The 14,487-nt window shown below is 42.1% G+C and overlaps 1 protein-coding gene across 1 annotated transcript; it reads left to right on the top strand.

Annotated features, from left to right (window-relative positions):
- Positions 1–419: 419 nt before the first annotated feature.
- On the top strand, positions 420–13,976 carry LOC111159260 (eukaryotic translation initiation factor 4 gamma 2). Its single transcript, XM_022521686.1, has 24 exons — positions 420–451; positions 859–1,070; positions 1,723–1,734; positions 3,088–3,214; positions 3,555–3,620; positions 4,262–4,402; positions 4,980–5,082; positions 5,867–5,998; positions 6,087–6,153; positions 6,240–6,391; positions 6,770–6,880; positions 7,070–7,153; positions 7,237–7,335; positions 8,028–8,169; positions 8,278–8,438; positions 8,802–8,915; positions 9,462–9,587; positions 9,693–9,797; positions 9,890–10,105; positions 10,190–10,448; positions 10,781–10,985; positions 11,109–11,320; positions 11,401–11,522; positions 13,150–13,976. Exons 1-24 carry the CDS (start codon positions 420–422, stop codon positions 13,213–13,215), a joined length of 3,066 nt encoding a protein of 1,021 aa, XP_022377394.1. The 3' UTR covers positions 13,216–13,976.
- Positions 13,977–14,487: the final 511 nt, after the last annotated feature.

Below are 14,487 nucleotides of genomic sequence, written 5' to 3' on the forward strand. Positions count from 1 at the left end.
AAGTCAATAGCAATAACTGTAGTAATATGAGGGGCAGTGAACCCCCTCATATATGACAAAGATGTAAAGATGCTGGAATTGTGTTAGAAATCTTCAGAGACGCACCACACCCCTCTATTATCAGGTTTTAAAACGTCCTAGGACAAACTGCAACTTTCATGAAGGCTGTATTACCGGCTAGGTGCTTTCAACACCAAGAGCTGTTTTGACATGTCAAACACAGGCTGATCTTTGAAAATCCAGCCCTTTATTGGACACTTTCTTTAAAAGATATGCATGTTAAAACACAGTTTCTTGCTTTTGACACACATTGCATCAAGAACTGCATGTTCAAAATGAAGACGGGGAAATTTCTGCTAAGTATATGGAAATATGACTCCATTTTTGTATAGCCGGGACTCCATTTTTATGTAGCTAAAATGTCGCAAACGATGGAACACTTCATTTTAAGGTAGCCCTCCTTTAAAATATTACCTGAGGAGTATAAATAGTTCATCTGCTGGCTTTGAAAAGCCTAATCCTATTTGTTATGGTGGACCTTACATAAAATGGAAATACACAGCTGACAGTCTTCAACGCGCTTAAAAACAAAACCCCAAAAACAAAAACCAGCAGCTATCAATTAAAATCCTCCAAATGCCCGCGCTCCGCAAACACTTCTTCCAAAGAAGTCTGGTATGGTCTGGGTATTCCTCCGTGACCGCTGGCCGGACATTCCTTCGGGAAAAGCTGCTTCTCCTGTGAAGTACAAAGACCATAAACCCCTTCCTTTTATCCTTTTCTCATTCACTCTGCAGGGGGTGGAATAAATAGGGAGCTGAATGAAGCCTTCTTTACCCATCTGGGTTCACCGTCTAGTTTCCTGAACCCTATCCTCCCGGCTCCACCACCTAAAGCTGCCGACGCTGAGCACCTGGGGACTGATAGTTATTCCAGGCACTGCACCCCGGGGGCGCCAAGCCTCAACCCTACAGGCCCGTCCCGGGGAGGCCCGCCCTGCGAGAGGCAACCACGGCGCCTTGGGGGCGCCAGGAAGATCAATGCTCTGACACGCCACGGACAGGAATCTGGTAGGGTAGGGTAAAGGCGAATCCCTCGCACCACCCCACCCCCATGCCCGCTGAGAAAATGAGGTAGAGGGGAAGGGGGGTGTGCAACTCGAGCATGTTGTAGAGTCAGGGAACAAAGACACGGGAGGAAGATGAGACAGCCACACCAACGCAGACTCAGAAGGGCTATCCGACTTTACGCAAGTAGCCCGCAACTCGACAGTGCTCAGCTCCCCTTACGCCACCAGCTTGGCCTCAGAGCCTTCGCGAATATGGCTTTGCGCACTGCGGCGGGGCTGCGCTGCAACCGAGCTTGACCCTGTGGCTCCTCCCCGCCGCCCTGCGCGGATTGGTGGCAGACAGCAGTCAGGCTGCTGATTGGGCGACGAAGGAGCCATTCGGGGCGGCTCTGGTGGGTTCGGCTGCCCCAGAGTGATAAGTTCGGCTTCAGACACGCCTCAGCGCCAGCAGTGAGTTGGAGCTCTATGGAGGTGGCGGCGAGTACCGGGTGGTGGCTGCAGCGGCGACTCCTCTGAGCTGAGCGTTTCCAAGCCGTTCCGACTCCTTCCTCCCCCTTCCCTCCCCCTTTTTTGTTTTCCGTTCCCCTCTCCCCTCCTTTCCCTGTCCCCGACGACCGGATCCTGAGGAGGCAGCTGCGGCGGCAGCTGCTGAGTTCTCGGTGAAGGTGAGTAGAGCCGCCGCCGCCGCCGCCGAATAGAGCGCTCTAAAATGGCCGCCGTGCCCTGACCGCTTCTTCTCGAGCGGTACAAAATGGCGGCCGCAGGCGGAGACGGGCGGGGCGACTCTTGTTAGCGTTTTTTCCGCTCTTCGGGCACCTAAAAAATTCTTCACCTTTGTTCTCCTCTCCCGTTGCTCTCGGAGTAGAAGGAAACCGGTAGCGATGGCGGCCCCTAGCCTTCCTCGTGGCTGTCGGTGGCCGGGGTCCGGGCGGGCCGAGGCGCTCGTGTGCTCGGACGGGGAGAGAGCGTGGCGGGGCAGCGCGCGCCGCAGCGGGGAGCGACGTGCCGGCCGGCGGGGAGGGCCCGGCCGTTGGCGCGGGACCAGCCAAGGCGCAGGAGTCCTGGAGCCCGGCCTCCCGGCGGGGAGGCGGTATGTTGAGGCCCCCAGTGCCGGCGGGGAGCGGGCCCCGCCTGGACGGTAGAGGGGAGAGAAAACAAGAATTTGCGTCCTTTTGTCAGCTGGGAAGGAAACGGAGAGGCGGCTGTCAGTCCCTCGGGGATTTATGGGGAGGGAGGGGGTCCGCTCGGAGGCGGCGGGTGGGAAGGAGGCCGCCTTCCTGCCTGGAGAACAAAGAGCCGGGCGCTGGGCCGGCGGGGGCGGCCTCAGCTCCTCCCCGCCGAGGCTTGCCCCCAGCGGCTTCGCGGGGAGGTTGTCGGAAGCACTTCCCTAACTCCAGCCTGGGTGGGAGGAATCCAGTGCTCTTTTGTTCCCAGGAAGGGGGAAATGGGGCGGAGGTTCCTGCTGCCATGTTGTTGCCCGTGTCTTCCGCCTTGAGTGCCAGCCACTGTATACCCATGTCCCTCTCGCATCTTCCCGGATGCCCCCTGTGCGGGGGAGTTGAAAGAATGGGCAGTGAAGAAAACTGCTCGGCAGTCTTTAGTTATTTCTTACTAGTCCGCTGGGCTCGTCGTCGAGGCAGTGAAGGCTTAGGACATTTTACACATAATGTGCTCATGTTGATGGAGTTAGATTTTCTGTTACCGATCTTAGTGCTCAGTTCTCAAGAAGGTAGAATGTGGCTCTCTGAAAAGATTTGTTCGCAGTCAGATGTTCTCCTGTTCCTGTGAAAGGCTCTTTGCATCTTTGAACATAAAAGGAATTTCCAGGTGGCTAAACAAAATAAAATTTTACTGTCCACTTGTGTTTGAGTACATTCTATTTTAGTCTTAGGCGATCTGCAATGCAGTGAAAGTTCAGTCAACTGCAGTGCCAAGATCTAAAATAAATTACAATTGAAGGAAGATTTATAGGTTCGTTTATTAGCAGTGTCTAATTTTGGTACTCTTTCTCATTCTAGGTTTTTCATTTCTCCCATCCTCTTCCCTCCCCACCCCATCCATTAATATTATTCTTTTGAAGATTCTTCGTTGTCAAGCCGCCAAAGTGGAGAGTGCGATTGCAGAAGGGGGTGCTTCTCGTTTCAGGTATGTGTAGATTTATTTTTGGTATTTGTTATGAAGAGTCTAATCACAAGATTAAAAGAATTACCACACCAAATAATTCTGAATGTGTTGCAGGTTTAATGTATAATATACCATGTACTTTTTAAAAGTTTTTAAATTTTCGTTATTTTTGCCATCTGGAGGATAAATGTCATTTTCAATAGGCCCAAGTTCAGTCTTCCATCTGTGGTGTAATTTCTGAAATAATTATTTCTGAAATATTTCTGAAATAATTAAGGAGATTCGTTAGTAGCCCTTTTTAGGTGAGATAATTGGCATCTACTTTTTAAAAAAAAAATTTTTTTTTTTTTTTTTTAAATAGTGCTTCTTCGGGCGGAGGAGGAAGTAGGGGTGCACCTCAGCACTATCCCAAGACTGCTGGCAACAGGTATAGTAAGTGTGTAGTAACAATGAGCTTTATAAGGCAGATTTAGATTAAGTCTTTTCTCATGCATAAGAGTACAGCAATAGATACTACTAGGAATCCTAATTCTACTGGGCACAGTTTCTGCTGCATATCCTTAATTTAGAATATTAGTTCTTGATTGTTCTTTTGCTAAATCATCTGAATTAGCGCTCTCAGACTGCTGTTTTATCCCCTTAACTCTTTGGATTATTTTCACTAATGTTATTTCTGAAATCAGTTATTATCAGCAGTTACCGTATTAATCCATAGGAAAGCCCTATGCATGCAGCATGGTCATAAGACATTAGAAGATATTCTAAAGGTGTGGCTCTTGGAGCAGCAGCATTGGCATCATCTGGGAGTTAATAAGAATGCAAATTATCTGGCCCTTGCCCAGCTCCACTAAAACAAAACTGGGGGTAGGTCCAGCCATCTGTTTTAATAAGCCCTTCAGTGATTCTGATGCACACTGTTTGAGAATCACTGATTGTGAGTTGCTTAGTTGTACAGGAAGTTGAAAAAATGTAAACTTTTTATTTAGAAAGATGTCTGATCAGTATGACGTTTGATATGTGACAGTAAGGTTTTAAGTTGTTTTAATTATAAATATCAATTTTTACTAGCGAGTTCCTGGGGAAAACCCCAGGGCAAAACGCTCAGAAATGGATTCCTGCACGAAGCACTAGACGAGATGACAACTCCGCAGCAAACAACTCCGCAAATGAAAAAGAACGACATGATGCAATCTTCAGGAAAGTAAGAGGGTAAGTGTGTAGATCCCTTTTGTCTTTTTACTAAAAGGTGGGGAGATGAGTTGGCCATGGTTTTCTTGTGTATATGCTATATTATCCAGAAGGCAGTGTTCATGTCCAAAGTGTGTATTTTAATGAATTCCAGTGGTTTTTTTCGGTTTTATCTTAAACCAAAGACTGCAGCATATAGGTTTAGGTTTAGGTTTCTTGAGGCTTAAGAGTTGCTTACAGTCATTGGGTTAAAATCCACAAGCCTTTTGTCCTGATGTTTCCCATGCCTGGTGTGTAACCCACTGAAGCATGGAACATATGGTATTTCGTTCCTGGAATTATAGCCTTGATGATGAGATTCTTGTTTTCTGGGTTTTGAGGTAGCGAGAAAGAATTGTCAAACAGCTGGGGACCCCCAACCAAGTACAGATATGATCTAAATAATAGAGGTTTATTTTAACATACTCTTGGCTACATGGGTAAGAAGATAGGTCTTAGATAGTAAGTGATGGAAGAAAAAATTAACGTAATTTAAAAGTTGTTTTTCAACTCTTAATTCTTTGTTGCCTGACACTTAGTGCAATTCCTTTCTCCCCAGCATACTAAATAAGCTTACTCCTGAAAAGTTTGACAAGCTATGCCTTGAGCTCCTCAATGTGGGTGTAGAGTCTAAACTCATCCTTAAAGGGGTCATACTGCTGGTAAGTTAAAAGTTGGCTTAACTGAAAGAAAAATAGTTAACAGATCCAAGGGTTTTTTGGTACACTTGCATTGTTGCTTAAAACTCAGGTGTGAGCTAGATACATTTATTTTTGAATTGTGGTGGTGCTTTTAAAAAAAAGAACCACTAAGTTTTGAAAGCATCAGATTTAAGAGGTGGATGTTTATTTTTATATTGAAGTATAGTTAGACATACAGTGTTAACATTAGTTTCAGGTGTACAACATAGTGATCTGATAATTTGATACATTACACAGTGCTTATAGCAAGTGTGGTTGTCCTGATATAAAAGGTGCATTTTAAATTGTTCACGCTAAAAAATACATGTATGTTCATACTATGTGTGGAGAGTTAGGGGCTAAGCACAGGCTAATCAGGTTTTGGGGGGTGGTGTTATGTTTTTCTGTGGAAAGCCTCTTTTGGTCTTGGAAATGAATCGTAGGGTAAGTTGATAGTAAGATTCCAGTGTCTGTTTATAGTTTCAATATCCAAGATATTTTCAACTCTTGGTGGTGAGGTGTGACTCATATGAAATCTGTACAGTTGGACTTTTTTGGTACCATCTTTGAGCTAATAAAGTGCTTGTATTTTTCTGGGGTGTGTGCTAATTATTTTACATGCATAAGGTAGATAGGCCGAGATCTTTTACGACATTTAAGTTCTTAACGACATTTAAGATCCTTAAGACTTGCAAGGAAGTATCAAGTTAAAGCAAGGGTTCTTTCAAAAAGTAGTATTTAGTTTTAAAAATGTCATTTTCTGTAGATTGTGGACAAAGCCCTAGAAGAGCCAAAGTATAGCTCACTGTATGCTCAGCTATGTCTGCGATTGGCAGAAGATGCACCAAACTTTGATGGCCCAGCAGCAGAGGGTCAACCAGGACAGAAGCAAAGCACAGTAAGTGGTGGTGTTGCTTGCTAACTTTTTAAAATTGATTTGAAAGATTTCATTAACAAAACCTGCCAAATGTCTTTGTTTCCTATAGACATTCAGACGCCTCCTAATTTCCAAATTACAAGATGAATTTGAAAACCGAACCAGAAATGTTGATGGTGAGAGTTTATATTTGTTACGTGGTACTGTGTATTTTCAACTTTATTCTGGAAGTTGACTTTTTTCCTTTGTTGTATATTTTCAGTCTATGATAAGCGTGAAAATCCCCTCCTCCCCGAGGAGGAGGAACAGAGAGCCATTGCTAAGATCAAGATGTTGGGGAACATCAAATTCATTGGAGAACTTGGAAAGCTTGATCTTATTCATGAATCTATCCTTCATAAGTGCATCAAAACAGTAAGTATGGGAATTTCGGTTTAGATCAGCTACTGGGTACACATCATTGTGTGGGGGAAGGTCCCATTATAATTGCTTCGTACCATTGTAGAATGTTGGTGGGCTTGTTAAATATTCCAGATGGCTAGCAGAACTTACTTAAATGTTACAGATAGGTATTTAAAGTACACCACAGTGTATTTTGTAAACTAGGGGTGTAGAATTACCTACCTCTGTTAAAATTGCTTTAATTTGGAAGGATTTCTTGTATAGTGGCCAAATAGTACTGTTCTTAGTACTGTGTATGAGTGTGCTCCATCAGTGCACACATGAGGACAAGTGTTAAAACTATAAACCAAACAAGATTTTGTCAACCTGTGGCATTTATTTCTTTGGTAGCTTTTGGAAAAGAAGAAGAGAGTCCAACTCAAAGATATGGGAGAGGATTTGGAGTGCCTCTGTCAGATAATGAGGACAGTGGGACCTAGATTAGACCATGAACGAGCCAAGGTATGTGTGTGGCTGACGAAAGTGATATAAGTAGCCTGTCTTAATTTTATTTAAATCAAAAGAATTGTTTTTGTGATGTAGGGGATTGGCCTATTCTTGATTATAAAGGAAGAAGTCTTTAAAAGATTTAAGTAATAGTATATATTTGCCATAACACTTTTTTCTAATTAGGTATTTCTGTTTTATTAGTCCTTAATGGATCAGTACTTTGCCCGAATGTGCTCCTTGATGTTAAGTAAGGAATTGCCAGCGAGGATTCGTTTCCTGCTGCAGGTAGAACTGGTTTAAATATGTTGATAAGCTTATTTCTTCTCTTCGGGAATATTAAAACTTACTAAAACTTTTTTAAATTAAAGGATACCGTAGAGTTGCGAGAACACCATTGGGTTCCTCGCAAGGCTTTTCTTGACAATGGACCAAAGACGATCAATCAAATCCGTCAAGATGCAGTAAAAGTAAGAGGCTGGTGGTTTTGCTTTTTTTTTTTTTTTTTTTTTTTAAAATTTTTTTTATTTATTTATAGAAGATTTTTATTTATTTATTTATTTGACAGCGAGAGAGAGAGAGAGAGATCACAAGCAGGCAGAGAGAGAGGGGCAAGCAGGCTCCCCACTGAGCAGAGAGCCCGATGCAGGCCTCGATCCCAGGACCCCGGGATCATGACCTGAGCCGAAGGCAGAGTCTTAACCCACTGAGCCACCCAGGCGCCCTATTTATTTATTTTTAAAGATTTTATTTATTTGAGAGAGAGGAGAGCATGAGAGGCGAGAAGGTCAGAAGGAGAAGCAGACTCCCTGTGGAGCTGGGAGCCACATACGGGACTTGATCCTGGGACTCCGGGATCATGACCTGAGCTGAAGGCAGTTGCTTAACCAACTGAGCCACCCAGGCGCCCTAGCGGTTTTGTTTTTTAATCGGGTGGTTAAGTTTATGAAACTGCAACGATCGTGTTAACACTTGAGTGAGACTCTTACTGGTGGAGCTTAGTGTCTTTAGTTCCTTGTATAGCATTATGGGAAGAAGTTATATATAGAAATTACATAATTAGCACTCTAGTAGTCTAGAAGTTGTTTTTCTCAGTATAAGGATTTTAGTTTCAGGTAAAATAGTGTCTGGAATCAGGTGTTTATTCACTTTATTTTTAAAGGATCTAGGGGTGTTTATTCCTGCTCCTATGGCTCAAGGAATGAGAAGTGACTTCTTTCTGGAGGGACCGTTCATGCCACCCAGGATGAAAATGGATAGGGACCCACTTGGAGGACTTGCTGATATGTTTGGACAAATGCCAGGTGATTTTTAACTGAAACTGGTTTCAGTTTACCAAAAACAAAAAACCCTTCACCATTTTAATAGTAGCAGAGTTGTAAAGAGTTGTTTGTTCATCTATGTATTTTAAGGTAGCGGAATTGGTACTGGTCCAGGAGTTATACAGGATAGATTTTCACCCACCATGGGGCGTCATCGTTCCAATCAACTCTTCAATGGCCATGGGGGACACATCATGCCTCCCACACAATCGCAGTTTGGAGAGATGGGAGGCAAGTTCATGAAAAGCCAGGTAAGAAAACATTGAAAATGTTTAGGTAACAAGTATTAAATCCAGTAATGTATGTGATTTACTTTTTGCTCTTTTAAAGATTCAGATATTTTACAGTCACGTATGTTTTTCTAGACCAAATACGTATGTACGACAGTTATTTAAAATTGGGTAAGATGCTTATCTTTAAGTTTAGTAAAATTGAAGCACTTTTATTTGACAGTTAGGCTAGATTTTTATTCTTCCCTTGTTTTCATCTTTTGCTTCCTCTGGGCAAGTTCAGTTTAAACTTTTCCTTATGGCTTGGCTCATCCCTTTGGTACTTGATTACCATAATTGTGGACCCCTTTTTATCTAGACTTTCTTTCTCCCTTTCTAAAATAGGGGCTAAGCCAGCTCTACCATAACCAGAGTCAGGGACTCTTATCCCAGCTGCAAGGACAGTCGAAGGATATGCCACCTCGGTTTTCTAAGAAAGGACAGCTTAATGCAGATGAGGTACATTTGCCTATGTTACTTATATACCAAAGTTTGTCGATTTAGAAATCTATTGCCCGATGATTATAAATAAGACGCGTTATTAAGAGGACTTAATGCTGGAGTTCTTCACCTTCTTCTTTCTTTTCTGTACTTCTTTTTCTTTCTTTGGATGTCCAGCGTCCTGTGAGTGAAGATTATGAGATATGAGGGCAAGTCTCTAAGTCTTGAGTTAGAGCAAAGAAAATGGTTGTCAAGATTTTGATTGTGATTTTCCTGTAAATGAACTAATTTTCTGATTTTTAATACTTTAGTGATGCTTTGCCTAGGAGAATTCTAGTACAAATATAATTTGTAACAGTAATCTTACTTTCGTCTGGATCAGATCTTTAGTGTTCTTGCTTGAAGTTATGTTAACATGGAGCAACTTTTTTAGCCATCAGTTCTCGAATTTCTGTCTTAGGTTCTGGGATGTTTGTTTATGCTGAATTAATTGTAGGATGTTGGATTTAATGTTTGCCATCTCCATGTTGTCAATTTTTTGTTGTGATCTGTTTTTAATTCTAGATTAGCCTGAGGCCTGCTCAGTCGTTCCTAATGAATAAAAATCAAGTGCCAAAGCTTCAGCCCCAGATAACTATGATTCCTCCTAGTGCACAACCACCTCGCACTCAAACGCCGCCTCTGGGACAGGTAGGTCTATAATACAACAACATTTTCTCTTGTTAGAGTACTTTCTGAAGACTTTTTAGTGTCTTCTTTTTAACTTCATGAGGGTTTTTGTTGTTGTTTTTTAAGACACCTCAGCTTGGTCTCAAAACTAATCCACCACTTATCCAGGAAAAGCCTGCTAAGACTAGTAAAAAGCCACCACCATCGAAGGAAGAACTACTTAAACTAACTGTAAGTTTCAAATAATTCCATAGTTTAATTCATGGAGTGTATCTATCTGAATTAGGGAAATTCTAAAGATACTTGGATTATATTCTTTTCAGGAAACTGTTGTGACTGAATATCTGAATAGTGGGAATGCAAATGAAGCGGTCAATGGTGTACGAGAAATGAGGGCTCCTAAACACTTTCTTCCTGAGATGTTAAGCAAAGTAATTATCCTGTCACTAGATAGAAGTGATGAAGATAAAGAAAAAGCAAGTTCTCTGATCAGTTTGCTCAAACAAGAAGGGATAGCCACAAGTGACAACTTCATGCAGGTAAACGCTTGTCTGATTCTGTGAGGACTCTTCTGCATTTATATTTGAGAACTGATAAACTGACTGTTGTGTATTCCTTCTAAGGCTTTCCTGAATGTATTGGACCAGTGCCCCAAACTGGAGGTTGACATCCCTTTGGTGAAATCATATTTAGCACAGTTTGCAGCTCGTGCCATCATTTCAGAGCTGGTGAGCATTTCAGAACTAGCTCAACCACTGGAAAGTGGCACCCATTTTCCTCTCTTCTTACTTTGTCTTCAGCAATTAGCTAAATTACAAGATCGAGAATGGTTAACAGAACTTTTTCAACAAAGCAAGGTCAATATGCAGAAAATGCTCCCAGGTAAGAGAATGCTGGGGATTTTTTTTTTTTTGTTTTGAATAGTAAGTCTAGAGAGTTTTACTTAGTACTTTGAGCGGATTTATGTAGATCTTCACAGTTTTTATTGTCCTGTCCAGCTAGTGATAAGCATTACCACAGACTAGAGGTCACCTTTTGTAAAAAGTGATTATGATTTAATGACTGTTTGAGCCAAATACTAAGTGTTTCCTTTGCTGGGTTTATTTTTATGTTAATCTCGTACATTTGGGAAATAATTTGTGAAGCTGTTCTCTAGACAGGCCAGCTGGCTAAAATGAACTACCTAATGATGGAGATGGCTTTTGTCTCTTCAGAAATTGATCAGAATAAGGACCGCATGTTGGAGATTTTGGAAGGAAAGGGACTGAGTTTCTTATTCCCACTCCTCAAATTGGAGAAGGAACTGTTGAAGCAAATAAAGTTGGATCCATCCCCTCAGACAATATATAAATGGATTAAAGATAACATCTCCCCCAAACTTCATGTAGATAAAGGATTTGTGAACATCTTAATGACTAGGTAAGATAAAGTCCAGAGTTAATGCTTTATTTACCAGAAAACGTCTAAGGCAAGGGACTAAGAATTGTCTTTCTTAAGCTGGAAAATTTTGCTTTTGGGTTCTAACACAATCTTTCTTTGCAGCTTCTTACAGTATATTTCTAGTGAAGTAAACCCACCCAGTGATGAGACAGATTCTTCCTCTGCTCCTTCCAAAGAACAATTAGAGCAGGAAAAACAACTGCTTCTTTCTTTCAAGCCAGTAATGCAGAAATTCCTTCATGATCACGTTGATCTGCAAGTCAGTGCCCTGTATGCTCTTCAGGTGCACTGCTACAACAGCAACTTCCCCAAAGGTGAGTGGGAGAAGGACGGTGAGTGGGGGCCGTGTCTCCCTACAGTGCACTAGATAACGGGATTGCATACTGTCTTGTAGGCATGTTACTCCGCTTTTTTGTTCACTTTTATGACATGGAAATTATTGAAGAAGAAGCTTTCTTGGCTTGGAAAGAAGATATAACCCAAGAGTTTCCTGGGAAAGGCAAGGCTTTGTTCCAGGTAAATGTTTTGTTAGTCATTTTAGTCTGTTTTTTTCAATTTACATGGTATTTTGCACCCTATAGTTCAGTTTTTTTTGTTTGTTTTTTTTTTTTTTTTAAAGATTTTATTTATTTATTTGACAGATCACAAGTAGGCAGAGAGGCAGGCAGAGCGAGAGAGAAGGGGAAGCAGGCTCCCTGCTGCCCAGAGAGCCCGATGTGGGGCTCGATCCCAGGACCCTGGGATCATGACCTGAGTTGAAGGCAGAGGCTTTAACTCACTGAGCCACCCAGGCACCCCCTATAGTTCAGTTTTAAAGGCTCTTCATTAAATACTTAGGTTTATCTGTATCTCTCCTTCTGTACTGTTGGAATCTCTAGTAAAGTCAGCAGTTAGCACAATGAGGGAGAGCCATGAAGTGATGAAAGGCTTCAATCTAGTGATATGCAAGAGGTTATTGATGGCTAGCATTTTTTAGAAATATACTTAGGTTGTGAACAATTACACAAGACTGGATTTAAGCTTTTAAAAAAAAAAAATGTTAGTAAAGGAGAGATCGCTTCTGATTTTTCACACCTCAGTTTTAGATCTTAGTGGCATTCTAGCCCTAGGCGAAGAACTTTATACTTCTGGGGATTTTTTTTTCTTTTCTTTTTTTTTTTTTTTTTTTTTTTTAATATTTTACTATTTTTTTAAGATTTTATTTATTTGACAGAGAGATCACAAGTACGTAGAGAGGCAGGCGGTGGGGGGGGGAAGCAGGCTCCCTGCTGAGCAGGGAGCCCGATGCAGGACTCGATCCCAGGACCCTGAGATCATTACCCAAGCCGAAGGCAGAGGCTTAACTCACTGAGCCACCCAGGCACCCCTGGGGATTTTATTTTTAAAGATTTCTTTATTTGACAGCAAGCAAGAAAGGGAACACAAGCAGGAGGAGTGAGGAAGGTAGAAGCAAGCTTTCCAAAGAACAGGGGGCCCAAGGCAGGGCTCAATCCCAGGGTCCCTGGGATCATGACCTGAGCTGAAGGCAGATGCTTAATGACTGAGCCACCCAGGTGCCCCACTTCTGGGGATATTAAAATCACTGTACATTGATCACTCACAGAGTGGTTTAAAACCAGGTTTCAGAGAGATTTAGTGGGTCTGTGGTTTTCCAGGGGATCAGGCTTTGAGAAACACTGGTCTCTACAGTGTCTTTGTGAGGAGTATCCGTGAAGCATTTATCATTAGCCCTGTCCTTTAGGAATCTGATTGAGCAATCCTGAGGTGGGGCTGGAAATCTGCTTCAGGAATCTTCTCCTCTCTTCCTCCCCAGTCCTGCTAAACTTAGGTTTGGGAGGAGCCCCTGTCCCTTACTGAACCTGAGAGGTAACTGGAAGCAGTGCCATGGAATGACACCCAGGCTCACAGACTGTAAATCGCTTCCCAAGTACAACTTGTCCACACCTTTTTAAAGTAACTCCCAGCCAGTAGACAAGTAATAATTAGCAATATGTTCTGAAGGCTTTTGCAATCATAAAAGGTACAGACTACTAAAAAGTTCTCCTTTGGTGGGTTTGGTAGCTCGGTCCTAAATCAACTATTGGTTTGAGTTTTTCTATCTTGTGCAAGTGTGGCTTAACTTTGTGGAATGACAAATTCACAGGTGAATCAGTGGCTAACCTGGCTAGAAACTGCTGAAGAAGAGGAGTCCGAGGAAGAAGCTGACTAAAGAACCAGCCAAAGCCTTAAATTGTGCAAAACATACTGTTGCTATGACGTAACTGCATCTGACCTAACCACTGCGAAAATTCATTCCGCTGTAATGTTTTCACAATATTTAAAGCAGAAGCACGTCAGTTAGGATTTCCTTCTGCATAAGGTTTTTTTGTAGTGTAATGTCTTAATCATAGTCTACCATCAAATATTTTAGGAGTATCTTTAATGTTTAGATAGTGTATTAGCAGCATGCAATAATTACATCCTGAGTTCTCAAGCAGAGGCAGTCTATTGCAAGGACCTTCTTTGCTGCCAGTTACCATAGGCTGTTTTAAGTTAGAAAACTGAATAGCAACACTGAATACTGTAGAAATGCACTTTGCTCAGTAATACTTGAGTTGTTGCAATATTTGATTATCCATTTGGTTGTTACAGAAAAATTCTTAACTGTAATTGATGGTTGTTGCCGTAATAGTATATTGCCTGTATTTCTACCTCTAGTAATGGGCTTTATGTGCTAGATTTTAATATCCTTGAGCCTGGGCAAGTGCACAAGTCTTTTTAAAAGAAACATGGTTTACTTGCACAAAACTGATCAGTTTTGAGAGATCGTTAATGCCCTTGAAGTGGTTTTGTGGGTGTGAAACAAATGGTGAGAATTTGAATTGGTCCCTCTTATTATAGTATTGAAATTAAGTCTACTTAATTTATCAAGTCATGTTCATGCCCTGATTTTATATACTTGTATCTATCAATAAACATTGTGATACTTGATAGTGTTGTGTGTGTCTTTAAGTAGCAGCCACACAATTATGAAGAATTACTGTGAATTTAGTTGTGTAGCAACAAACTTGGTAACATTTGCCTAGTTAGAATTCTAAGTCAAAACACTAGCCCTGGCCTACACTGCCCTACATCTGATCTAGTTGCCCTCCTGTCCTTACCCAATACCCAGTAGATCTGATCAGATTTTCTTATTTTTGCCCCTTGTTCACTCTGCCCTGCTTCCTGGGATGTACCATGCATTCCTCCCCTCACCCCGTAGTCTTCCCTAAGCCTTGGCTCAACTGTCAGGTTAATTAGTAAGGGCCTGTCTCCCCTGTGAAAACCGCCCTTGTTACACCTCTTAACCTCCTTTACATATAGCCATGTCCACCATTATTGTGACTATGTGTTTATATCTGACTCTCCAGCATGTGAGGAGATGGAAATTTTTTTTGTTCACTGTTTCCCCAGCACCTAGAACAGGACCTACACACAGTAAGCATATGTATTGAACCCAGTC

Source organism: Enhydra lutris, unplaced genomic scaffold, assembly GCF_002288905.1.
Source record: "Enhydra lutris kenyoni isolate GAN:26980312 unplaced genomic scaffold, ASM228890v2 scaffoldscaffold68, whole genome shotgun sequence".
Lineage (NCBI taxonomy): Eukaryota > Metazoa > Chordata > Mammalia > Carnivora > Mustelidae > Enhydra > Enhydra lutris.